At 34.9% G+C, this 27,583-nt stretch overlaps 3 protein-coding genes and 2 pseudogenes across 11 annotated transcripts; all 5 read left to right on the top strand.

Annotated features, from left to right (window-relative positions):
• The first annotated feature begins 2,637 nt into the window (after positions 1 to 2,637).
• On the top strand, positions 2,638 to 3,412 carry LOC110415323 (kunitz trypsin inhibitor 5 pseudogene; annotated as a pseudogene).
• A 1,796-nt stretch (positions 3,413 to 5,208) lies between these two features.
• Positions 5,209 to 6,537, top strand: LOC110415408 (kunitz trypsin inhibitor 5-like). The gene is given in 2 exon segments (XM_021427055.2): positions 5,209 to 5,853; positions 5,855 to 6,537. Coding segments are annotated over 2 exon segments (588 nt in total). The 5' UTR covers positions 5,209 to 5,730; the 3' UTR covers positions 6,320 to 6,537.
• A 481-nt stretch (positions 6,538 to 7,018) lies between these two features.
• On the top strand, positions 7,019 to 18,621 carry LOC110414748 (uncharacterized). Of its 9 annotated transcripts, none has more exons than XM_021426149.2 (8): positions 7,113 to 7,173; positions 9,476 to 9,634; positions 10,087 to 10,212; positions 10,322 to 10,365; positions 12,606 to 15,617; positions 16,258 to 16,362; positions 16,503 to 16,677; positions 18,162 to 18,621. In XM_021426149.2, the coding sequence occupies exons 3-8, from the start codon at positions 10,099 to 10,101 to the stop codon at positions 18,366 to 18,368; spliced, it is 3,657 nt and encodes a 1,218-aa protein (XP_021281824.1). In that variant the 5' UTR covers positions 7,113 to 7,173; positions 9,476 to 9,634; positions 10,087 to 10,098; the 3' UTR covers positions 18,369 to 18,621. The 9 variants fall into 9 exon arrangements, with proteins under 9 accessions (XP_021281821.1, XP_089639402.1, XP_021281823.1 ...); XM_021426150.2 differs by having other exon boundaries at positions 7,117 to 7,173; positions 9,487 to 9,634; XM_021426151.2 differs by lacking the exon at positions 7,113 to 7,173 and adding an exon at positions 7,204 to 7,596.
• Positions 18,622 to 20,139: 1,518 nt separating this feature from the next.
• On the top strand, positions 20,140 to 25,031 carry LOC110414837 (linoleate 13S-lipoxygenase 2-1, chloroplastic-like; annotated as a pseudogene).
• Positions 25,032 to 25,952: 921 nt separating this feature from the next.
• On the top strand, positions 25,953 to 26,483 carry LOC110414836 (uncharacterized). Its single transcript, XM_021426249.2, has one exon. It carries the CDS (start codon positions 25,953 to 25,955, stop codon positions 26,481 to 26,483), a length of 531 nt encoding a protein of 176 aa, XP_021281924.2.
• Positions 26,484 to 27,583: the final 1,100 nt, after the last annotated feature.

Below are 27,583 nucleotides of genomic sequence, written 5' to 3'. Positions count from 1 at the left end.
GAATTTCTTTGGTTAGGGTTGGAATAACTCAAGACCCCAAGGTGCTGGTTTCTCATTTTCCTCTTAATCTTTTAGGGGGAGGGGCGGTGAAGAAGGCTTTGCAAAGGATTTCCATAAAGAAACCTGTTCATTATCAGGTATAAGCCCATACATCTTTTGTTTCTGTTCGGAAGAATTAGCACAACGGATCATGAGGAAAACCTGTCTGTTATCGGGTATAGCCCATACAGATCACTTACGTTTTTGTCCTTACTATGTGAATTTTGCATTCAATTTTAATTGAATCTCTTTTATTTGATCGGCTTAATTTCATGAAGAAAAATCTTAGCCAAAGATATTAGATAACTTCTGGAAATGTCTTCATCTGAACTTTCATCATTCAATTTAAAAAATAATTCTTTCACCTAGAACATTTTTCTCTCTAATTTCAGTGTATTTCCTTTATTTTGTAATGTAGTATATTGTTTATCTATAAGCCGCAGACGAACAATCACTGGTCAATTCAAGGCCAATAGATGGCAGAGACGATTTAATTTTCAAGCTATAGACTGCAACAAAAAGAAAGAAAAGGTGTGTATCAAACAATTCTCTTTGCAGTGTATTCTAGGATGTTGCACATCAATCTTTGAGTCTCCTTAATTTTGTAAATTCACTTGCACAGTGAAGATGTTCTGTTTTTGGATTTTAATAAGCACTTGATTGTTAATTATGTTTAGGTGCCTTGGCTTACAAAAATTCACTCAATACTCTTACTTTTCAATCAATTTCAAATGTGGTGGGCTGAGAGTGGAGATTTTAAATTTTAATTATTTTGGCTTGTGAATCTCCTTGTTGGCCTTCAAATTTACTCTAGTCCATGTTATGGGTAAATAGGCATGACTGAGGGACACGGTTTATCGAAGAAGTTAAGACACAAGGACAGGTTCATGTAAATATATAAATATCTATGCTTACACTAATACGCCTTTATAAATGCTGAGGATTGAATTTGAATTTCAAGAAATAATAATTTGTCACAAGTTAAAGTATTGGTGTTTAGCTCTTAAAACATTTGTTCTTATAACCCGGCTATATGTTAATAACTGGCCCATAAAGGGTTCTACACTTAGAACCTAAATCTACACAGGTCATCAAATGTCTATTCCTAGTCACTGACAGCCATGACCACAGATCTTGATCTTCTCAGTTGCTCTTTTTCCCTCTTATTAGGGATCGCCAGCTGCACAAGAGGAAAAAGCAGACATGGCCTCACTTGGAAAGCCCTTCTTTGAGCATCGCATATCACAGGGTGCTTCCTTGATTCTTCTAATCTCTGCTAGATTACTACTTTAATCTAAACTGATGCCATGCCACAAAATGTTTGAGAAGTTGTACAAGGAAAATACTGAGCCACCCATCATGAGATGGACCTCCTTTTCTCCCTCCTGACCTCTTCTTTTCTTACTTCATAGATGTGTTGACACACTTCCTTTTCTCCCCAATTCTCAATTTTCCGCTGAACCGAGATTTTAACAATGATTTCAAATTAGGTACGACAGCAATGACATAAAATCTCTCTGCTCTGTTTTATTTTTCTTTTCAACAAAGCAAAAAGAGGGTGGTTTCCTCAAGCCTGTCTTAACTGTCCACTCTTATAATCTTCCCTTCTTTTCCTTTCAATCTCCCAAATAGCCCTCCTTTCCCCTTTGAACTTCCCAAACCATGCTAGCCTATTAATAGCCTTAACAGGAAATTAATGATGGTAACTTTGGCATCCAAGTTGAACTTGGCCCAAATATTTTTACATTTAGAATGTAGCATGTAGCTGTTTATACCCCAAGTCAGATTTAATATTATCTTGTTGGCCTGAACTTTTCGAGCAGGCCTTGATACTTCATCTGGGTACGTAATTGTTGACCCAACCATTTTCCATCTTAGTTATTACAATGAGGACAATGCATGCATGATATCATACGGAGAGGACATGGGACTCTGACTTTTTAACATTTCACAAAATATTGACAATGCGAAAATCTAAATCCACCGTCATGGCCACAACTTCTTCATAGACAGTTTGATGATGAAAACATTGCAGCCACTTGTTGTGACCATTAGATGTGAACATGGCGAATAATCATGACTTTCCAATGAATAAAAGGCATATTTGGTCTCCTGATCTTAGCTGCAACAAATAATCATCACGTAATTGTAAGCGGCTTGAGAGGTTGCGTGGGCCGGCTCTCATCATCCTGGAAGACTAATCTTATAGGAGCAGATTCTAGATTAGCCCCAAGCTTTCTATATTTGATTGATTCAGGCTGTAACCAAAGCCAAAAATAATAAAGAGCAATAGCTTAACATGGGGGTTTATATCCTTTAACCACTTACTACAGCTACTTAAAAAATGAAAAAGAAAATCAAGCTGTGAATCCTTAATGTTTGTACAAGTGCAAGTGCCTCTTTTTGTTGCAATCGAAACAAAATAAAAAGGGTTTTTCAGGAGTTAAGATTCATCATCCCTCATTTCTATGTTGAGGAGTTTGGTCAAAAAAAGTTTGCTCTATTGTGGCCCACGACCACTAAAAGATCTCTGATCACGCCTTTGCATTATCTACCAGCTCCCTATAGCTAGCTCTATAAATATATTGTGGTCGTGGTATGTTAAGGCACAAATAGGAGCAAGCTTACACAACGCAATGAAGACTGCATTATTCCTAGCACTTTCTTTCCTTCTCTGGGGCTCAACAATAGCCACTGACGAACTTGATCCGGTGCTTGACATCTCAGGTGAAGAGCTCCGAACAGGCACTGATTACTACATCTTGCCGGTCATCCGCGGTAGAGGTGGTGGCCTCACTCTTGCTAGCACTGGCGACGAGACCTGCCCGCTTGATGTTGTTCAAGAGCAGCTCGAGGTCTCCAACGGTCTCCCGTTAACATTTTCACCTGTGAACATAACAAAAGGCGTCGTACGTGTATCCACGGATCTCAATATCAAGTTCTCTGCTGCTACAATTTGTGTCCAATCCACTGTCTGGAAGCTTGACAACGATGAAGCAACTCAAAAACTGGTTGTGACAACAGGTGGAGTTGAAGGTAATCCTGGTATCGAAACTCTCAGCAACTGGTTTAAAATCGAAAGATATGAAGATGACTACAAGCTTGTTTTCTGTCCGGGGGTGTGCGATTTCTGCAGACCTGTATGCGGGGACTTGGGTGTTTTTATTGATGCTGGTATCAGGCGTCTAGCTCTTAGTGATGTGCCCTTGAAAGTCATGTTTAAGAGAGCTTGAAGCTGTTTTATTTTCCTTGTTTTACCCCACACCAGTCTCACTTTTCAATATTAAATATGTATACTACGGCCATGAGATCGCAATAATGTAAAGCTTGGGAAGATTATAATAACATGAATATATGATGATATCACGTACTACTCCTTAGTGTTTATATCCAATGCTTTTCTTTTGATTGTCCTATAGATGTTGGGTAATATAATTGACCCTAAACTAGAACGAATTACACCAGCATTGCATGGTCAATGACATCTAATAAACAAATTATAGGTACCCTATCTTCATTTACATCCAGAAATTGATCGAGGAAGCTTGTACACTTCGGGAATTGATAATCTTCTTCATGTACAAAAGTTTCAAACTATAAAGCAAATTTTGAAGGGAAAAGAAATGGCTAAATCGAAACAGTATAATCTTCTTCACGTCCAAAAGTGCTCCCATTGTTGCTGCTGCTCATGACCTGTCTTAGTCCGTACATATGTTTCTTCCATAATCATAAACTCTAATTATCAATAGATAATGATTTTCAAATGGCAATGACACCAAACCCACTCTTCTAATTTATATATACTATCCTCATTAATTCCCTATGAATTGAAAAAAAGTGTTGATTATTAAGAGTGTGCAAACAGTCGGTTTAATATTAAAATTTCAAATATCGATATAACAAATCAAATTAAACTAATACACTTAATCAAATTGATCAAAAACTAATCTACTTCTAGTCATCTAATCAATTTTAAAAAACTTAAAAAAATTTATAGTATTTTATCAAATTTTAAGATAAGACATATATAAAATATAAATTTTAAGATAAAATACTTTCACTTCTCTAAGTTTTAATTAAAATTTCAAATAGATTCATTAATTTTCGAAACGGATACTTTGCTTCAAAAAATATCTTTTGTTGGAAACATAACTCTACCCATTAGTCAACTATTAATGTTTCCAAGTGTCATGATAACATTAAGAGGATAATTTTATATTTTATTAATTTTAAAAATTACTATCATTTAATTTTTATTAATTTTTTGGTTAATTAAAAATAGTTAATTTAAAAATAAAAACTTGCTCCCCTCTCTTGGGGAGTTGAGAGCCCCGATTTGTGCTCCCCATTTTTTTTTCAAAAAGAAATTATATGATAATAATTTTTAAATTAATAAAGAAAAAAAGTATTTTAGTCTTATTAATATTATCTGTTAATGATATTTACACATTTAAGATAAAGTATTGATTTCAAAAATTAAAAATCTACTCAAAATTTTAATTAAAAATTAAAAAATGAGGATATTTTACCTTAAATTTTAACATACTCAAGAAAATTAAAAAATTACTAACAACTCAAAGTTATTATTAAATAAAGTCAAAAATACTTTTTATATATAATTTTTAATAATTAACAGTTTCGATTAATTCGGTATGTTCTGTTGAAAATTTTCTCAACGGAAAACTAAACTAAACACCCCAAACTAACCGACCACCCAAAGCCATTTTAACTGAATAAAAAAACTAAACTTACATTTTTTCAGTTTGAAATAATTTTGCTCACCCCTTTTGATTATTACTATGCCCTCTTCATGTCCGCCCTTATAATCTTCCCTATTCCTGCCCAAATCCAAAATCCATAATTTGCCTATAAGCCTTAGTCATTGATGTTGATCTTTCACAAATACTTAAATTAACCATCATTAATAAATTAATAGCAACCAAGTCCAAAAAAAATTAATTAAAAAAATCAAATTCGGACATTAATCAAAAGAAAATAAAAAGACTGCATTAGATCATATTAGCATGCGGTAAGCACGTCAAACCTGCCTTGGGAATCTGGGTATTACAATCATCAATGATGTCATACTGATAGGACAACTGGATAAGAGATTTTGACTTTTGACACTGCATAAGATATATTGAGTATATATTAAAATATCTAAAATTCCAGAGATAGCGACAACTTCTATTATGATTTGTATGGCATTGCTGTGTTTACATTCTAAAAAAGAAGAGCATTTGATCTCCTAGGCAATCTTGGGTACAGCAAATTATTCATAAGAAATGGATTTAAGATTGCGAGGGCCGTCGCACCATCCTTGAGAACCAATCTAGATCCTGAACTGGATGTAGTTGATTGATTCAACCTGTGTATACTTATTGTTTTGTGCATGTGCAAGTTGCAACTGGCTCTTTTGTGTTGAAACTGGAGAAAACAAATGGGTTCCAAGTTGAGTTGAGGTCCGTCTTTCCACAATTCTGCATTCATTTCGCTTAGCTTCATCAGCTCAGCTGGTCAAACAAAGGCCGCTCCCTCTGTTCTGTTCCACGACTCCCCTCAAAGAACACGTCATGCACTCCTCTGAAAGTATTATCCACTAGCTCCCTTCAGCTCTGTAAATAAATTGTAGATTTGCATGTCCTCCACAGTTAAAAGAAGAAGAAGAAGAAGAAGAAGAAACAATAGACGATGAAGACTGCAGTGTTCCTAGCACTTTCTTTCCTTCTCTGTGCCAATGCTGCACCTGATCCAGTGCTCGATATCTCCGGCAAAAAGCTCCGCACCGGCACTGGCTATTACATTCTGCCGGTTTTTCTTGGGTCGAGGGGTTGGCCTAACTCTTGCTAGCACTGGCAACGAAACCTGCCCGCTTGATGTTGTTCAAGAGCAGCTGGAGGTCTCAGACGGTCTCCCAGTAACATTTTCACCTGTTAACATCAAGAAAGGTGTTGTTCGTGTTTCCACCGATCAAAACATCAAGTTTTCCGCTGCTACAATTTGTGTCCAATCCACGGTCTGGAAGCTCGACAGTTTCGATGATTCAACACAGCAATGGTTCGTGACGACCGGTGGGGTCGAAGGCAACCCCGGTCGTGAAACCATTGACAATTGGTTTAAGATTGAAAAGTACGAAGATGATTACAAGCTTGTTTTCTGCACAACGGTGTGCGATTTCTGCAAAGTCATGTGTAGGGATGTGGGTGTTTTCATTGATGGTGGAGTTAGGCGTCTGGCTCTTAGCGATGTGCCCTTCAAGGTTATGTTTAAGAGCGCCTGAACCTTTGTTCTTCCCTGATATACCGCCCAAATCCTTCTCAGTTTTCAATTTTAACATTGTTTACTTGAGATATATATATATATATATATATATGGTAATAAAATTCCAATAATGTAATACTTAGGAAAAAGGTAATAGCATCACATGCTATCTGCTGTATGCTTGTAAACTTGGAAGTAAATTGAAATATTTGCTCACATTTAATGCTTTTCCATTCATTTTGTTGTTATTGGTATTCATTTACTACGTCACATTAGACATTTTTTACCAAATATCTTTAATATTTAATGATTAAATTTTTTTAAAAAGAAATTCAGTAAGAATAATAAATATCTACATATCGTCAAAAAGTCCGTATAATATATTCGAATTGAATTAATTTAATTACTATGTGTAATACAAGAATAATTCAAAATGAGTTGATATATAATTTTCTATATTATATAACTATCAATTAAATGATAACTATAGATATTTGACACTCATAATTTATTATTTATTAGTACTCAAAAAATATCAAAACAAATTAACCAAAAATAGTGGTTTGCTATTTTTCAATCATTGGTGTGGAAAATAAAGTATATAAAGGGGCAAAAGCGGTAGTGGGGCCAGAGGGTTCCTTTATTATACGGCATGCATGTTGAACAGATGGTCGCCCAAGTCTTAGATACCAACAAAAGGAACCCTATAATTTTTTTCATTTTAACTGACCATAATATCCCTAACAATTTTGCTAAATCACAATTAATAACTTCAAGATTTAAATGAAGTCGACGAAGGAAAAAACAACACAGAGAGAAGTGTGAGGCAACAAGGAATCAAAGCTCTGCTTCTGGTTCATCCCTATACTTATGGTTTGTCTCTCTCTCTCTCTGTCTTTCTATCTATTTTTGAAGTGTTTTTTTTTTGTTTCAAAATTTATTTATTTATTTATTTATGTATAGATATATTTAAAGTAAGTGGAGAAAATGAGAGTGGTTGTTGAAAATCACAAGGCAAATTTAGTCTAACTCTTTTCTAGCTATTCTATCTGAACCTCACACCTAAATTTGGGGGAGCCCTGTTTTTTTGACCCATTCCCTTCTCCTTAGATTGTGTCTTCATAGATTTTTGGGGAAATGGCAGTCTCCCCTTTATTTTTAGAATTTTTACACTCTCTTTTACCACTATTATAAATTACCATTCACTCTTTTCCTTTTTGCCTTTTTTTTTTCTTTCCAATTCCCAAATTCTTTCCATTTCTGAGGTTTTTGCTTCATACAATCGCATGGTTTCTGGTGAGTTTCAATTTAACTTTTCTCTTCCTTTTCCGCTTAATTTCTACTGCTCCCTCATCTCTGGAAAAATCGCCTTGTTTTTTTGGTGGGGTTGGCTCTTTGTTTGATCAAGTTCTCTCTTTTTTATTTTTGTTTTGTTTCCAGAATTTTGAAATGATAAGCAATATTATGACATGTTGGAAAAGAAAAATAATTAACAATAATAATAATATGAATCAATGATATTTAATTATTGAAGGAAAATTTAAGTGTTGAATTTTAATTATTGGATGACCAAACCAAAGTATGTATTTAAATCAGTATTAATATATGTATATGTATGTATGTATGTAATACTATAGGTAAAACGAGTTTTTACCTATAGGAATTCATTTGAGTCTCTGTACTTTTGCTTATATTTAAATATATAACTAGAGAAATATATATATCTTCAATTTTTGTATTTGATATAATTATATATTAGATTTGATATAATTACATTAGATGTTTTTTGGTCAAAATTGTATCAGAGTTTTGATTATTTTATTAAATATTGTATTGTAATTTGATATGATTATTATTGAAAGTACACTTGATAACTTCTCAAAAAAATAAAAAATAAAAAAGAGATTTGGTATGATTGCACATTAGATATGTTTTGTCTTATAGAAGATGTTTATTTTTTTTATATTATATAAGTTTTTTATTTTTATATATTATGGAATCGTATATATACAAGGTTTTTTTTTCTTTAATTGGCGAAAAGGGGATTCGAACCTTTCTCTTCAGGCTAGGGATCATGTACCAACCAATGAGCCAAATGTTTAGGTGCTTATACTAGTTTATAATTGTACAATAATCTATTTTTAACATAATTATTTCAACCTTTTTGATGTTTTCTATTATATATTTATTGCATTTTATATTAAATTCTCTATTTAATCAGTTTTCATATATTTTCAATCTAATAAAAGTTTAAAATATGATACCAGTATGTACACGTGGACAATAATCACCTACTTTATGAAAATTGTCAATAAGGGAAACAAGAAACTTTTTCTTCCATTGCTTATTTTGCAAAAGAAAAAACAGAGGTTGACTTTGTCTGTCTTTTTCCGGCAACAAAAACATATTTACGTATGTCACAAAACATTGCAAAACAACATCGGACAGTTTTCTTATATTGCCTATTTTGTTCCCGGTTATTGTTCAAAACTCTAGTAATGGCTGGTAGCATTTTTTTTTTTAATAATTGAGAGAGGGGGAATTCGAACATTGCTATTTAAGCAGGGGGATAATGCACCAACCAATGAACCAAATGCTTGGGTGCGGCTGGTAGCATTTTGCTTGTCTTATGTTGCAAAAGTTGGATTGTCCAAGTTGTTGTCAGAACCCCAATTTGATTTATGGTAACTACCGTGTTGACATATTTGAATTAGGTTGAGGTAGAGATGATGTTCAGTCTTATGCTTGTTGTTTGAATTAATTAAGTTTGGTTAATTTTTTTATACAATCATTCTCTTGGTAAATATACCTTGTCTTGTACATGATTGTTTGATTTCTCTACTAAGAGAATCGTTTTAGTATGATTTCCTTTTTGTTTCCTTGATAAATTTGACGATTTCTATATTCCACTAATTAGATAGCTGTTAGTTGTTTATTGGTTATAGCTTTTTGGAAAATGTTATGTTTGTCTTATGCAACTGATTGAGTAATTAGTTAACATCGTGATTTATTGCCTTTTGTTGTTTTTATATGGATTGCGTTGATTGAATTGAGCTACTGCCCCGTAGTTGACATTGCAATTTTTTTTTTCCTACTCCAATCAGTTTTTTTTATTCTTCTACTTGTTAAGTGGATTACGTTTACCCTTAGCAATTAATGGGCAAATGCTGTGAAGTTCTGTTTCAGGTGTGCCCAGAATCTTCCTATTCTATGCTACGAGAACTTCAAGTGACAATTGGTTCGAAAGGAATCAATTTGACTATTTGAGCAAGAACTTGGAAAATGGTTTAGTACTTTCCTTTTCTGCGTTGAGAAATATATTCTCAAGGAAGCAGTAATTAATTACCCTCTGAACCTGTTTACCTCTTTTTCCCTTTGAAAGACAGTTGATGATTGCTTATAGCATAAAGTTTGTGAAGTTAGTGGTGTATTTGATAGTAGTGGTTAGTTCATTGTATGGCTCTAAGATGTCTTTTTCAACAGCTATCTTTGTTATGAATGTTTTGCTTGTGCAATTTCTTATACCCCCTTCCTGAGTTTATGATTTCTTCCAACATCTATTTTGGCTTGGAATAGATTGCTGCATCTGGGTACTTTATAGAATTTTTCTTTGACTGAAATTTGTTGGTTTTATTTCTTGTTTTCCTAATAGTTTTGATAAATAATTGTTCTCGCTGTGATTAGCGTGGAAAATTTTATTTCAAACATGGTTTTTTAATTGTGTAAATCTTCATAAGCTTTTAATAAAGCTGCCTATTTATATGTTTATGCTATTGACATGGACAGATACAGCGAAAGATGCCTTGTGCCCATCAACAAACCCATCAAGATAATCAGAAAGTCTCAGAGGTAGGAAAGGCTAACCGCTCCAAGAATTCTTTGCAGCTGAATGATTCTAGAAGATCATCAGAGGTTAGATATTTTCCTTATATTTCACCAATATTAAGTGGTCGAGTTCATACTCTTTTACTTTGTGATTAGCTGGAGTAATTTTTTCTATCACTGTCCATATATTATTCAGGATTCTGGAATTTCTTCTTTCAATTTGAGGAACATTGGTCAGAGGTAATCCAATTTTGATCGTTAGCTATGTACACTGTACTTACATGTCCTTCTGCTTCAAGTTAAAGGTGATCAATAAATTGCTCTAGGTTGCATTTGGGAACTTGAATTTGATTAGTATAGATTTGGGTGATAGAACTCATGAAATCATGACTTTCTCAATTAATTCCAAATTCATGGATTTGCTATATCTCTATTTTGGTGGTGTATTTGAAATACCTTAATAATTTAGGGAATTTGAAATTCAGCTACTTAAACCCTTTCAAATATAAACTTTTTTTTTTTTTTTTATAATTGGGGGAGGAGGGATTCAAACCATGCTCTTTAGACAGGGGGATAATGCACCGATCAATGAGCCAAATGCTCGGGTGCCCTTTCAAATATAAACTTAACTAGTTTTTAGATAGCATTTAGCTTCATCCCTCACAATGTATATAACAAGCCAAATCCAATAAATTCTTCCAAATTATTATTCCCAAACATAGAATCAAAGTTTTTGTTTGGTACTTGAGACAACACTTAAGCTGTCAATACCATTAATTTTTTTTCTCCTCTAGTATTATTTTTCTAGATGTCTCTCATTTAATGAGATTGCTTAATAATGGTTTTCAATTATCTTTCTTTTCATATTTGCTAATTTCCTTTTATATTATCATTTTCTTTTTTAGTATGAAACTGTGTGTCCTTGCATCTAGGATATCATTGTAGGAAAATTAGAAGTTCAAACTTCAGATACTCTATTAATTGGAATTGATCGGAAAATGAAGTTATTGTTTAATAATAATATTTAAATCAATATAAAGAAAAATCTTTGTTTCAAATCTGTTGAAATCCATCCGTCAAGAAGAGAGATTCTATAAGATGTACTAATTTATGTGCTGACTTAAAGTAATTCAGTTTCTAAAACATTTGCACAAATTGGAAGTACACAGGGTGATAGGCATTTGATGTCTGAACATATCATAGAGAAAATACCTTACATTTTGTTGACATGGCATGCAAAACAAAGAAGCAAATGATGAACCCCCCCTCGTCCCCACCCCAAAGAAAGAAAAAGAGAAAAAAAAGGGAACCAGATTTTTTTTTTTTAATGTATGAAATGTCAAACGAATTAATTTCCTTCTGCCAAACGACCAGCTAATGCTTTGTTGCCTTATCCAAGGTGAGAAAAACATATGTAATTCATTCAAAAAGGTCTGACAAATACTTTCTTTAAAATTTGATTATCTATTAAGGCTATATTGTGTGGGTTAAGGAAGTGTGAGAATTTTGTGAAGATTATATTACCCTTTTGTTTTGAATCAAATTTTATGATGCTAGTTATAAAAAAAAAAATTCAATTATGCTATTATGTTATTGTTAAGTCATTTTTTATTACTTAGGGGAGTCCTTGTCGTATTAGAATAAATTAACCTTTAAGAAAGTAATAAATCCTAAAAGTTAATGAAAAGCTTGGGTAAAAAGTAAGCCAAAAGATTTTCATTAAAATAATCAAGACAAAATATTATGGCTCAGATGCAAATTGATCCTCTAGAAAAGCTAGCGTATATAAATGTGTTTTGGCTACTCTTGATAGCAGTAGTAAATAGAGTTAACCTGAGCATGATCTTGCATGGTGAAATTAGGAATCTTTATGAATGCAATCTATATATAGAACAATTACTTTGCGTACATGGTTATGTTTTATGATAGAGGAAGTATGTTCAGTTTGTTGATATGTATAGATAAAATGTTAGTAAGGGCTTGACTCACACTTCGGATGCCATTTACATTCAAAACATTGTGTTGTTTTATTTGGGGTATAGCTCTCCCTTGTAATCTCATAAGCATACATAAGTTTTTTATATTATTCCCAGCATGCCTTAATATTTAGTACTTGAATGTAAGCTTCTTCTCTGACAAGAAGACCTTCCAGTTGTCAGTGGAGTCTTAAGAAAAGCTTTTTGAGCAGCTTGTGCATAGTTGGTCTGGGTTAAATGTCTAATGACTTAAATTCAGGGTTGCAATACTGAGTGGAAAAGAATGAGGATTTAGAAATTTGCAGATGTGTGTTTCTCTTGTATTTTACCTTTTTGTTCTGATGAAACTACTTTCGTAATTTCTGATTGCTAACATTTATAACTGGAAGTTAGTCCTCTAGTTTCCTTCTTTCTCATTTTCCAATGTGCATCAGCAGTGTTTGTTTCTCTTTTGACTATATTTACTTGATTGTGTAACTGGTCCATCTCCTGTTAATCTTTTAGGTGTGCCATTTTGACATTACCTACACTTGGATCTGATGGACAATGGAGAATTGTTGCAATACCTTTGCAATATCTGGATCACAATAACCTTTTCGGATCTGGAACTCACCTGAATATGAATAGCATGCACCTGGTTTCCTCTCCGTTGATTAATTCAGTTAAGGTTGATGGACGGAAGACACAGAAAGGGCCTCAGCCTGAGGTTACTTATTCTGCCAAGCTATGTAGAGCCAGAAGTTTCTCTGGATCCAATATGCAGCATCAATTTCGCACCAGGACTGTTGCAAACAAAATGACTAAATTGAATGATGTGGCCAACAATTCTTCCTGTCAGAGTTCCGTCACTTGCAATGATTCTTCTGTTTTTATGCCAAAAGGATCTACTGCTACTAATCCATCTGCTTTGTTCGTCGATTGTTCTGAGGAAGACAAGTCTACGAAGAGAAATTCCCGAAAGAAGGCAAAAAAGAAGGGAAAACATAGAAAGAAACATTTGTGTGATGTTAGCTCCACAGCATCAGAAGTTTGTTCTGAGTATACACATGGAAGTTCAGCATCTGAAATCTGTTGTAACAATGACATGAATCAGGGTATAGTAGTATCATGTGCAACTTCACCTTCTAATGGTTTGCTAAATATAGTGGATTTTGCAGACAGCAGCAATGGTGTTATTACAAGTTTTGAATCACCAAATATATGCATATCTGACATTGATCAAGTGGATATGACAGAATCTATTGTACCTTCTCAAGTTCAGAAGTTGCCTAGTGAGTATCTTATTAATGATTCTGAAATTGGTAAAGAAGAGCAGCAATTTTCCAGGTCTCAAGGAGGTTTAGAGAGGAGATATCCGTCACAGGTGGGCTCTCTTGATTGTATACATCAGGAGGATTTCTCTGATTTGCATGATTCTTTAGTGTTGGATTCAGTTTCTGTTGGTTCAAACAGTGAAGAGAGTATGAGTGCTAGTCATATTGTTAAGCCATTTGATAACAGCCATGAAAATAGTCAATCAGAGTCATCCGGTTCCAATACCAAGGAGGGACCCTTCTATCATCAAAACTCATTATGTAGCATTTCAGAAACCCATGATTATACTCAGGGACCAAAGCATGGTCTGGATTTTAGCAGCTGTGATGTACAAATGGTTGCATCAGGCAAGAGGGGTAAGCAGTTTAAATCAGTTCCTGCGAGTTCAAGTACTTGCAAACTTGGAAGTATAGGAAACTTGCACGGTGGAACGGGGACAGAGAACAGTCATTCCGTTTGGCAAAGGGTTCAGAGGAATGGTGTAGAGAAGTGCAACACTGAGCAGAAGAAAACAAGTCCCATTTGCTCAGGGTCTGATGTTACTTCAAAGGATGCTCCTTTACTGAAAAGAAGTTCTAATGCTGCCAATGAAACAACCTTATCTAGGACTAATGATAAAAGGAAGTTAAAAGATAAGGTTCCTAGGAAGTTGAAAAGAAAAGTTAGTCCAGCTTCAAAACAAGAAAAAAGCAGTTGTTCGAGGAAGGGGTCTCATCCCAACAAGGTAAACTCCAATGCTCATGCAAAGACTAGCAGCATGCAAAAAAATGAAATGTTAGATGTTTTAACTGCTCTGAATGACCAAAGAGTAATTAAAAATGTTTCAAGGTCTTGTACTCAGCTTGGTTTTGCGAGGGTTGAGACCGTGAAATCTGAATCACTTAGCAACTTACCAGTTAGTCCAGGCGGCATGGAACCATGTGAAAGTGTCTCTGATGCTGCTCCTGGTTTGAATAATCAATGTATAGAGAATCAAGACAGCTTGTTGAAAAAGTCATGTGTCCCTTTGGACCAGCCAAATTTGCATGAGGTGCGAGCTCCAGTGTACCTCCCTCATCTGATGGTGAATGGTGTTGGTCGAACAGAGAAAGAAATTTCTCTTGCAGAAAATGGTAAGCAAAGCCATAGTTCGGGCTCTGTTCTGCAGAAATGGATACCTGTTGGGATAAAGGATCCTGGATTTCCAACATCTGCTAGATCTGCCAGTGTGTTGATGGAACATTCTAATGGGCCAGATGCTGAAGATTGGGCTTTCAAAAATAAATTTGAAGAGAAAGTTGCTCCCTTTGCTCAGAATCTTTCTTCTTCAGTTGATGCTGGAACAATGTGTAGCATTGGTAAGGATTCAGGACATGCAATTAGTTCTCCTGAAAATGATAACCATATTAAAAATTTGAGGGATCTTAATGCTTGCATAAATGAAAATGAAAACAAGCATAATGGGGCCAATTTCTTAATAGATGAAACTAAAGAACAAAATTTGTCAGCACTTGCAACGGATTTGAACAAGATATCTAAGTCATTGAATGATGCCTATAGAGCACAATTGGCATCTGAAGCTGTTCAGATGGCCATCGGGGGTCCCATTGCCGAGTTTGAAAGGCTTCTTCACTTTTCTTCTCCAGTTATTTGTCATTCATACAGTTCAGTAGCTTGTCAAACTTGCTTGCGGGACCAGGTTCCTAGTGGTCTATTGTGTAGACATGAGACACCAAACATCCCGTTGGGATGCCTGTGGCAGTGGTATGAGAAACATGGCAGCTATGGATTAGAAATAAGGGCTGAAGATTATGAAAATCCAAAGAGATTGGGTGTTGATCAGTTTGAATTTCGTGCCTACTTTGTGCCTTTCTTGTCAGCAGTTCAACTCTTTCGGAACAGTAAAAGTCATTCCACCGCAAACAACACCACAATTTCTTCTCCTGGAGTTTCTGAGGGTTATGATACTGGTTCCACTTCAAGAAACTTTACCAATGTCAGTCACCTTCCAATATTGTCAGTGCTTGTACCCCAGCCACGCACTTCAGAACCAAGTAGTCATTTGCCAGTAAATGATGTGGTTAGATCAGAACCATCTCTAGTTTCTTCTAAGGATGGGTTGTCTGCCAAATCAGTTGACATGGCATGGTCAGATTGTCTAGAACCAGTTTTTGAGTACTTTGAATCTGAACAGCCTCAGCAAAGACGGGCATTATATGAAAAGTAAGTGTTAATTTTATTTCTTGTCAGTATTTTCCCTTTGTATTTACAATACTTTTGACATCTGATATGATTTTCATGGAACTTATCATTTTATTATTAAATGTTAAGTTTCCTCAGTAAGTAGAACCAACTCTCATGGTTTCTAATCAACCTTTCCCCTATTCTCCACCTTCACCTGCTAAACAAAAGTGTAATAGTTTTCTCTTTTGATTACATGGATACAAATCTTGATGCTAAATACTATCTTTCCATTCTTGACCTCTAACATAATTGAAGGCTGGAATCATGATCCGGCTGCTCTTGCTTCTGAGTTAATGATAGGCTGAATGTAGTAGAAAAGTTTTTTTAGCTTGTAAGTCTTGGTTGTGCTTTGTTTTATGCTGTTCTTATGCTTCTTCTGGCTGTTGGTGCATTATTGATGATAACTCTAATTTGCTGTTCTTGTTTTAATTAAATGTAAACAAGCAATTAATAATGGGACAGAAGGTGAAGCTTCGGATTGACATGTTATTTAATTAGTCACTATAATTTTGATTTAACCCTTTTCGGTTTGTGGGCAGACTTGGGTGAATCTAGTTTGCTAATAAAAATAACAAAATTTTTTTTCCAAATACCTTGATTATGATTCTGTTTGTTTCAGGATACAAGAACTGGTTAGAGATGATGTTTCTTCTCGGTGCAAAATGTATGGGGATCCAGTTCATCTGAACTCCATAAATATACATGATCTGCATCCTCGATCTTGGTTAGTGATAGAAAAGGATTCACATAACATAAAGTGAATGATGTTGTGGTTTTATTTTAGATAACTTAATGCAAGATGAAATTCTTTAGTATCTAGTTATACCAAGAGGATTTTTAATGTTGGTTGCTTCTATATTTCAGGTATTCTGTTGCATGGTATCCTATTTATAGAATTCCAGATGGAAATTTTCGTGCAGCATTTTTGACTTATCATTCACTTGGCCATTTGGTTCGTAGAAGTTCCAAGTTTGATTACCCTAGTATGGATGCATGTATAGTATCTCCTGTTGTGGGTCTTCAGAGTTACAATGCCCAGGTATTCATAATTAATTACTCAATTGCTATCCTTTTGAAGCCCGGCTTTGATACTTTTAAGTGGCTTTGTGGTAGTGCCTATTTTTTAACAGCCTTTAAGATGTTCCCTGTTGCCCAATTTATTTTGTTTGGACAAACCTCCCTTATTGAACTTCATGTATTTCAAAGAGCTATATTTCCTTTACCAGTAGCTGCACAGAGGCATGCATCAATTATTATGACTGGGATAGGTTCTTCTTGAACTGTAATCGTGCAGGGTTGTGTGAGATAGAAGCAGTCATCTGTGCTTCTGTTCTAAATTACAAAGGCTGCCTTATTAACCGACGCAATTCTACTTGAACGTCATAAAGGTGTTTTTGGCCTCTAATTCGGTGGACTTGTTTGAATTTTACATAACACATGAAAATCTCAACCTAGAAGGGGCCTAAGAGGAATGCTAGTGTTAGCTGTGTACTTTGTTTGAAAATAAATGATAGCTTTTCTTATTAGGTTGGCTAGTATTTCAATAAGGGTAATTTGGAATTATGAATTATATTTTTTTAAGTGGGCAGTATTTTGGGACATCCTAAAATAATAAGATGAATATTCAAATTGAATTGTGAGAGTGTTGTATAGATGTTTCTGCTAATATGTTAGGGGTGATTTTGTCTAAAGATCATCCTCTCCAACGGTGATGCCGTTTAACTCGATGACTGAGGATAACAAATGTAGGATCACAGAGGCAAATACCAAATTGGGTGATCCTATTTTATCGTGACACCAAGAACTCTATCAGCTGTGCCCTCTCATCAGCATTTCAAATGACTAGAGGATGCCTTCAGTCATTTGCACCAAATGTTGAACCAAATCTGTTATCAGAAACTTTCCAATCTGACGCACATTCATATTTAATTGTGAAAGTAAGCTTTGACAGATATTGATTTGGTATGTTTTTGTTAGTTCCTATTATTAACAGATGCACTTACGGGTATCGGTTGAGTATTTACGAATAATAACATTAAAGTATATATGCTTGAGCCATTAGATAATCTGAGGACTAGAATTTATTGGTGAAAGACTGGTACTTCGCTGCATAGCTTAGAATGGGAGAACGCATCTATTGTCTTTTAATGGAAAATATGCATCCAGTGTCTCTCGGATCAAAATACATGGACTGGTTTTACCCCTATTTCTTAGTTATGGAATTGTGCTATGGCTTTTCTAGTTATCTCTAATTAAACTATTTCAGAACTTAGTTTTCAAAAGCAAACATTCCATTCTCAAGATAACAATCATGAAATTATTGACTTGGTGTTCACTTAAACTGCTGATTCTCAAATAAGAATGCCCTTGAGTCAGTCTAATGCGCAAGCATATCTTCTTCTCATTATCATTACTGCCTCTTCCATTAGTTATTATATTTTGTTGTGCGGCCATTGCATATCTACTGCATCTGTTTTTAAAGGTGGTGGATTCTTTAATCATTAATGCTCATCACTTGAACAGGGTGAATGCTGGTTCCAGCTGAGGCCCTCTACCGTGAATGATTTCTCTGAAATCCATGGCTTAAGCCCTTCAGGAATACTGAAGGAGCGATTAAGGACTCTCAAGGAGACTGCATCTCTTATGGCAAGGGCTGTTGTGAACAAGGGAGATCAGACTTCAGTTAACAGACACCCCGATTACGAGTTCTTTCTCTCTAGGCAAAGATAGTTATCTCTGTGCAGCTCACCTGGTGACCTCTTCAGCTTGTAAAATAGTTCAGCTATGTTCAGGTAGAAGCTAACCTATAATAGGGAGTTCAGTTCATAGTGTTCTATGGCCAATGGATGTTCTATATCTGTACAGTTGTTTGTATGAGTACCTTTGTATTGATTTTAAAGGAATGTTAGTCTTAAAAAACTTCATATAGGTTGCATAGCTTTAGCAGCCCCCGAAATGATGTATATATGTTTGTTTCATGAAAGTTGGAAGTTTCCTAGTTTATAGTCTTCAAACCATCTATGGTTGCCCGCATACAAGCAGATTGACATTTCTTAAATAAAGAAACTGCCCAAAGTGCTTGTTGGTTTGGACAATCTTTAGAATTGTAAGATGGCAGATGTGCCTATCAAAACCCCATTTTAGCCCAATGGAATTCTTCAAGCCAATCGCCAACAGGCTTATTGACATGACAACTTTCCAGGTCTGCTGATGACAAGACCCTAGGAACAAAGCAAAAATGAAATTGTTTCTAACATGAATGGCTTGAGAAGAGAGTAAGACTATGCTTAGGAATGTTATATAGATTGTAGCTGCCCATTGGCATTCTAATAACCAGATTTGGAGATTGGAGACCAATAATATTTATAATCTGCATTAACCTTGAGTCAAGTAGACTAATTATCATCCAACCCTCTAAGCTTAAGCAATTTCCTCCAAAGACCAATTGCAGTACCGTCTAATTCCACTCTGCCAGAGATTCTCACCTTTCAAATATAATTCAGAGACTTCATCCATGTAAAACTCAACCGAACCCGACCTAACCTAAATTGAGCATAAAAAGGAATGCTAGGGGCCCTAGTCCCCTGGCCACTTAAAAGTTCTATTAACCATAATATTCATTTTTTACAATTAAAGGAAAATGAGAAATATTGCTCCCCCCCTATGATAAATGTAATGAGTTACTAACAAGCTTAATTCTAGACTCAGATTTCTTATTTTCATTCATTTTAAATTAATGTAATCAGGTAACAACTAATTAAATTATAAATTTTACTTTATAATTAAAGCATGTTGGTACTTATTATTACGTCAAACAATTTCTTTCTATATGGGTAAAGAAAATACAATTAAGGAATGTTCAATTACTATATATTTTGTGCAGACAAATCAATTGTAGGTATAATGTCCCCCCCTTTTTTTTTTCTTTATTTGATTTCCTACTAGCTTTTCATTTTCAAAGGTTGTGTAATTTCTATTCTTTATTTTTTAAAAAAAATTATTAATCTTATTCAAATAACCCTTTATGTATGAAATACGTACTAATTCCAAAATTCTTAAAATAGAAATAATTAAAAGGTTACTTAATATCGAATTGGTACAATTGTAAATGGCCCTAAGCTACATCTAGATTTCCTAATTTTGCAGATGGACCTCTCTAAAGGGATAAATTAAAAACTTTACTGTTAAATAAGTGTAATTTTAATGTCTTCACTTCATATTAATGCAATGCCATTATCTATATACGAAAACTACTCACATATTAGGGAGCTTGGCTCTTTGCTTGTAGCTATGTATAGTGGATAAAAACTATGTCGCATTAATTTTGCAGAGAATATAAATCTACTGCGTACCAACACATCGTTCTCCAACAACAACCTGGATTATTCTCTCTACACACCAAAATGAAAATGGTGATGCTAAGTGTTAGAGCTGTAGTCACTGTGAAACAAACAATTGGCTGCAAAGGGCTAAGGGATTTCCTAAACTCGCCTGCTAATTGATACTCTTGGAGCTTGCTAGTGCTGAGCTTGACCCAAGCAAGTAAAGAGAAAGGAGAAGGTTTCTTTGCTTCTATATTCTCCTTGTCTTGAACAATTTTAATGCAGTAAATATCGATCATTGTTGTAATTTTCATGCAAATATCAATCGAGTTATTTGTAGCTCAATATTTCGTAGAGACCGGATTAGAGAAGGACACGATTAAAGCTTATGCACATGGGGTGAAAGAAGGTGGTACGTCACGTATGAGGCTGAACTTAAAGGTGGGGAAGATTTTGGGGAGGTTGGTGCGGTTCTTGTTGAGAATGAGCACCACAAAGAAATATTTTTGGAGGAAATACTCTGTTGATGGTTTCACCAGGGGTCCGGTTACTGTCGAGTGTAAATCTTGGGTTCACTCAAAGTACGACAATCCTGGGAAAAGAGTCTTCCTCACTAGCAAAGTCAGAATTCAAAACTTACTAGCTAGCTGAAATCATTCACCCATGCTTTTCTTCAAGAAAAATAGAGATAAAATTCCGAAAAAAGAAGAGAAGTTTCTTGATTTATTACGAAGTATTTGTTTGGAGCAGTCATGCTTGCCATCACAAACTCCAAGCGGATTGAGGGGACTGAGAAAGGAAGAGCTGAGGGTTTTGAGATGCAAATGGTAAAGGAGAGCGTTAGTGGTTTGAAAGGATATATGATTATGATGTTTACGATGATATTGGTGAGCCTGACTCTGATCCAAGTAAAACAAGACCAGTGCTGGGCGGCTAAGGCCTCCCTTACTCTCGACGTTGCAGAACGGGACGTCTCCCGTGCCCTAGAGGTACGTATAAACTATTTCTTGCCTTCCATCTTTATTCAAACGTCGAGAACTAATTTTTCATATAAATCATTAATATTTTGCATTCATGTTTGTACAGTGTGAGGGGATCATTATCTCAATAGAATATTCTGATAGAAGAACATGTAGTTCTACCATGGAGCCATACGAAGCTTTGCGTCATACTCATATGTCTGTTGACTTCTCTAAATCTCTCATTTCATAACCATGGCTATACACGATTGCATGCAGATCATGAATCCGAGACAAAGAGCAATAACGTGTACGTGCCGAGGGATGAATGCTTTTCGGGGGTTAAGCAGCGAAAACTGAGAGAAAAGGACGGCTTCGTCTTCGCTTCACGCCTTGATCCGGTCACTGCAGCGTAGGATCGTTGGATTCCTAAACTGCGCGGCTATAGACCAGCTGTTCGTTGAGGGGATGGAATCTCCTCCCCGAGGTTATACTAGTGTTGAACAGTTTCTGATCAGGAAACTCCATGGAATATTTATCACTGTGTGGTGCTTTATTGGCTATCATCTCGGACACAACTCGTGTCCCTGGCCCTTTAAGACTCCTCAACCAATGCAAAGTCAGCTCTCTTCTCTTCCTGTCTCGAATCAATGGACCTGTATATGCATACAAAATATATACAAATTGTTACAAATTTTTACTGCTTTAGCTTGGGACATGATCATGATACGCTGTTTTCATGTGTAGGGGATAGATTCTTTTGGGTGAGGGATGAAGAGTTTGTTCGGCAAACCCTTGCTGGAATCAATCGATTTGCTATTAAACTAGTTACGGTATGAACTATATACAGATACTGGAAATTAAAGCATTAATGCATATGAAAAAAATATGATTAAAAGGGACTAAGATGTGAAAAATATTAATTAATCAAAGACCCACCGGTCTTATCCATACCCAAATTATGATCAGGAGGCTTGACATTAGATTAAAGAATTTTGATAACATGCTAAAAAATAACTTAATTTGAAAACTTAAACTACTTATGATATTATTCAAGCATTTAAGAACATGTTTTTTATTTTTTTTTCTTTTCGAATAGCAGCCGAACTTCAGTTTTCTAATTACTAATAAAGCTAATATAAAATTAAACAAAACACACAAATAGTGAAACTTAAATGTAGGGGAACTGTTAAAGATTTCAAAATCTTTTTTTTATTAGAATGGATAAAATACACTAATTTTTTCGATTTTTTATCATAATTACATGTGGGTTCATTCATTTTTAAAATGAGCATTTCATTATAAAAGAAATATTTTCGCTAGATATATAAGTTTTGTCGTTAGTCAACTATCAATATTTTTATTAGTTTGATGATTTGATAATAATTTTAGAATAATTTTATTGATTATTAATTTTTAAATTATCATTATATAAATTATAATTTTTTATTTTAAAATGTTTTTCTCCTTTTCAAAAAAAAAAATCTTTCCACCGGCCATCTAAAATGCTCCCCACTAATCTGGGGAGCACAAAGTGCTCCTCAAGGGAGCCTAAAGAGATCTAGCTGAATCTAACATTCCATGGTCAAATTTAATCGCGGAATGATTGATCGGTGTAAGTGAATGTCATCGACTGATCTGAGAGAAAGGAAACGAGTGGAAGAAAGAAAAATGGTATTTTAAACATTTCATATTTTAAATATTAATGTTGTTTACATGTTTGAGGGTAGAGTATTCATTTTGAAAATTAATAGATCAACATGTAATTATAGTTAAAAGTTGAAAGGTCAATGTATTTTTATCCTAATTTAATCTTTAATAGTATATATGCAAGTTTGATTAAGTAAATTTTAATTTAAGAAAAGAACTCCTCTATGTGATACATATGTACTTCTTGAGAGTTTTTTTGGTATGATTAAACTGTATGTATTGTGGCTATCATTAATCTATTCATCTGCAAGGCATGCTAACAAAAAGAAAAACAAAGGTCTTGAGTTTAAAGATTTTTTACAAAATCCAACAGGAATGGCCACTTATGAGCAAACTTGATCCTGACATGTACGGTCCTCCGGAATCTACAATCGCCAAAGAAATGATATCAAAGGTTAGAGGTAAACCATAAGAGATTTATTGGAAAGTTTAAATAAATAAAATAAAGAAAAATTTTACGAATAAGATTACAGAATTGTCACGTTTTTATTAAATTTAAAAATTCTATTATCGATATATAAAATAATAATCGTTAGACATTTCATCAATATTTTGGATTAATTAATGTAGGCAATAAAACAAAAAAAGTTGTTCATCCTAGATTACCATGACCTGTTACTACCATTCGTTAAGAAAGTGGGAGAGCTTAAAGGCACAACAGCATATGGATCACGAACACTATTTTTGTTAAACCCAAATGAGACTTTTGAGGCCTTTCTCCATCCAGCTGAGTCGGCCACCCATGGATGGGAAACCGCAGTTCTGGAAACAAAGTATGCAAACCCTGTGGGCCTTGCACAGGTGCCTGGCTATGGAGGCTTGCCAAAACTCATGTGCTGGCTCATGATTCCCTCTATCACCGGCTTGTTACTCATTGGTATGTACCATTTCTTCATCTTTAACCAAAGTTTTCATTGCTTTCATCCCAACCTCTTAAAACGTTTTTGGCACCTACACGTTTCTGTTTCAGTGTTAACTTGTTATTTCCATTCCATGTGCAGGCTGAGAACTCATTGTGCCTCTGAACCTCATATAATTGTAACAAATAGGCAACTCAGTGTGTTGCACCCAATCTATGAATTGCTTCATCCTCATTTCCGTTTCACAATGAAGATCAATACACTTGCTCGAGCACACCTAAGCAATGCTGATGGGATCATCGAGAGCTCATTCTCGCATGCCAATTATTCCATGGAGTTCAGTTCTGTTGCCTACGACCTTGAGTGGCGATTCAATCATCAGGCGTTCCCCGCAGATTTAATTAGCTGGTAGTTTGTTCATTCGGACTCTATTTGATTGGTACTTTCGTAGCTGATGTGATTACATCTTGCTTCTAAAAGCAAAAGGTTCACAAAAAAAAAAAAAACCAAAACAGTTAATGGTATAATGTTTCCATCTATTTAAGGACTTAATTGGGTAAAAAAAATAATTGTTTGATAGCTTAATTGATTGCAATATAAGAATATGAGTTAAAAGTGAAATTATAAAATATTTTTATGTATTGAAATCATTTTAATTTTTACAAATAAAAAATAAATAGCTAAAAGCAAATAATAAAATAATTGCCTTAGGATCAGTTTCATTGTTACTTTGCTCACTATTTTGAATTTTATCTTTTATTTTTAAAATTTTTTTATAAAGTAAAGTAGATGATTAAAAATAAAATTATAATAAATTAAAATTAGTTAAATAATTATATAAAATGTAACTCCAATTATAATATAATTGGTCTATAGGAAAGCAGAACCATACATTTCGTTATTTAAAAGCAAAATAGAAGTAGAATCATACATCTCGTTGCCTAAAAGAACAATTATATATTTTATTAATAATTGTGAAGCTTTTTTTTTTCTTCCAAAACTAAAAGGCAAATAAAAACATTAACAATCAGAAAGAGGTTTAATTAGTTTCTATTATTCACCAACTCCACTCGCCATTTTCTAGCATAGGGGGATGGCCATGGAAGATCCAACAGCTCCTCATGGCCTAAGGTTAACAATCAAGGATTACCTTTTTGCTAATGACGGGGCTTCTTCTCTGGGACATCCTTAAAGAATTGGTCCCTGACTAGGTCAACCACTACTACCCAAATGCCAGTCTCGTGGAGTCATGAAGAACTTGAAGCATGGTGGACAGAAATGCGTGGAGTCGGCCATGGCGACAAGAAAGATGAATCATGGTGGCCTGTCCTCAAAGCCCCGAAAGACTTAATCCAAATTGTTACGACCATCACTTGGGTTTCCTCAGGTCATCATGCAGCTGTGAACTTTGGACAATATGAATATGCTGGTTATTTTCCCAACAGGCCGACAATTGCCCGGAGAAACATGCCTGACAAAGACCCGTCTGAAGAAGGTTGGAAATCCATCATTGAAAAGCCTGAAACGATGCTTCCATGTTAAACACATACCTGCACCTCAAATCATTGCATAAGTGGCTCAGCAACAGCAGGAAGCTCGGGTTGAAGAAGGAATCAGCTGCAAGAAAGAAAGAAGTTTAGCAGCAGAAACGTACCGTTTAATAAGGAAGACTTGAGCAAGAGAAGAAAGCCCCAAAGAACTCCACAAAAGTACCGTTTCAATAAAAGGAGCAGGGACTTCAAGTTATTTGCCAATACACACCGTTTCGACTAACGACCCTTTTGAAAATTAGTAAATGTTAATGATTAGTTAGTTAGTTTAGCAGCTTTACTCTTTTTTGTTTAGTAGCCAAAAGTCCCTGTATATAAATTCTTGTATTTTTTGCTTTTTCCTTGAATAAAAATCTTTAAAATTCTCCTATATTATTGTGCCGGCTTCTTCATTTTCTAACATGGTATCAGAGCAGGTTATAGTACTTGCAAATCTTGTCCTTCGAATGACGCATGGAGTATGCTGATTGGTGCTAGGGACTCATTAGTATTCTCTATTTTGCATTTATTCAGAAAGTTTTTTCTTCATACACTAAGTCTTCTTAGCTAGCTTTTATTCAATCTAAGCACCTTTACTTGCAAACTTGTAATCATGTTTGAGTGTGGAGAAACGAGGTCACAAACTTCATCACAGAGTCAGACTGCTCAAAATCAAACTCAGGTTTCACTAGTAAAAGACCCTCGATCACCCAATTACCTTCACCACACAGACCACCTTAACTTAGTGATAGTGAATCCTAAGTTTAACACCAACAATTATGTGACATGCAGTAGGTCATTTTTACTAGCACTTTCAATTAGGAACAAGGTTGGCTTTATCAATAGGACAATCATCAAGCTTGCAATTACATATCCTCTGTTTCTTTTATGGACTAGATACAACAACCTAATTGTTGCTTGGCAATTAGACTCAATGTCACCACCCATAGCCTCCACAGTATTTTACATGGATTTTGTATCAAATATTTGGAATACTCTGAAGCAGAACTATGCACAACCAAATGACAGTAGGATTTGCAACCTCCAATACACTTTGGGGAATGTGACTAAAGGCACCAGATCAGTGGACTCATACTTTGTTGAGCTGAAAAGTATTTGGGAGAAAATGAGGAATTACAGACCTCTACCCCATTGTGAGTGTGGGAAATGCAATCGAAGTTGCTTTAAAAGGAACATAGATAAACACCAGAAAGACATGGTTTTCAGATTCTTGAATGGCCTAAATGACCCATTTGTAGCTATTAGATCACAGATTATTCTTATGAATCCTATTCCAGCTCTTGATAAAGTCTATAGTCTTGTTTTGAGAAAGAAAGCACAAAGGAATCTAATGCTCCAGGTTCTGCCAACACTTGAATCATCAGCCATGCTTACTGCCACTAATGGGAAGAAAAGTATAAAAAAGACATCACTTGTAACCATTATGGGAAGAAAGAGCATATAAAAGAAAAATGCTATAGACTTGTAGAATTTCCTAATGACTTCAAGTTTACCAAATGGAAGAACAATGGCAGAAAAGGGGAGGTAATAGCAAATAATGTTTCAATAGCAAATGACATGTCAATTGAAGAATACCAAGGAGATTAGGAAGAAGAAATTAATGGTACTGGTTCCATGTCACAAATGTCTATCATTAAGCAATAAGTCAGTAAGTTAATGAAACTCTTAAATGAGAATGGTTTGATCAATTCAGATGGTAAGGGCCTTTCATTAAACACCTTGCAGAGTAAGACTTCTTTGGTAAACTCAGCATTTGCAAGTATAATTTCAAGCCATTCTTGTTGCAATACCTTCAATAATATGCCCTTCAAATTTAGAAATGTTAATTCACACATGATAAAACAAAAATTTTGAATTATGGACCCAGGAGCTACTGATCATATCTCATACACTTTAGACAACTTTCTTTCAGCTAGACTAGTAACTGATCGCTTTGTCCAATTACCAAACAACAAATAGCTTTGATGACAAACATAGGAATGATTAAGTTAACACTATTGTTGATTCTCAAAGATTAACTAATGAAGACAGTCCCATAACTGAATCAGACTCACCTGCAACCATATCAACAGAGTCAACCTCTACCACTAAATACCAATGACATAAATGTTGACTCACAACCATTTGATAATCTGCCTGCAGCGAACAACACTGATATTCCAAAGACCATTTTACCTATTGATCCACCAGCCACACTTAGAAAAAGTACAAGACCTAAAAGCACTCTAAAATATCTTGATGCATATTATGTTGACATGCCAACTCAAACAAATGCTGTGACAGCCCATTCAACAACACAATACCCATCATCACATAAACTATCATCCACACATAAGGCGTTTACCACTTCTTTATCACACATACATGAACCTAGTTCTTACCTTCAAATTGTCATGCTATTAGATGTAAGTGGGTTTACAAAATAGAGTTAAATGCTACAGGTGATGTAATGAGATTCAAAGCATGCCTAGTAGCCAAGAGATATAACCAAGTACATGGTTTTGACTGCTAGGAGACCTTTAGTCTTGTAGCAAACCAATCCAC

This window comes from Theobroma umbraticum, unplaced genomic scaffold (genome assembly GCF_002168275.2).
Source record: "Theobroma umbraticum cultivar Fairchild unplaced genomic scaffold, ASM216827v3 scaffold_147.0, whole genome shotgun sequence".
NCBI lineage: Eukaryota > Viridiplantae > Streptophyta > Magnoliopsida > Malvales > Malvaceae > Theobroma > Theobroma umbraticum.
The sequence above is the reverse complement of the archived record's forward strand: the minus strand, read 5'-3'. Positions and strand labels throughout refer to the sequence as shown.

Coding starts and splice junctions, on each gene's coding strand:
- LOC110414748 (XM_021426146.2), top strand. Junction 10,213..10,321: donor ATTCTAGAAGATCATCAGAG/GTTAGATATTTT, acceptor TATATTATTCAG/GATTCTGGAATTTCTTCTTT. Junction 16,363..16,502: donor GATCTGCATCCTCGATCTTG/GTTAGTGATAGA, acceptor TCTATATTTCAG/GTATTCTGTTGCATGGTATC.
- LOC110414836 (XM_021426249.2), top strand. CDS start 25,953: ATGTCACCACCCATAGCCTCCACAGTATTTTACATGGATTTTGTATCA.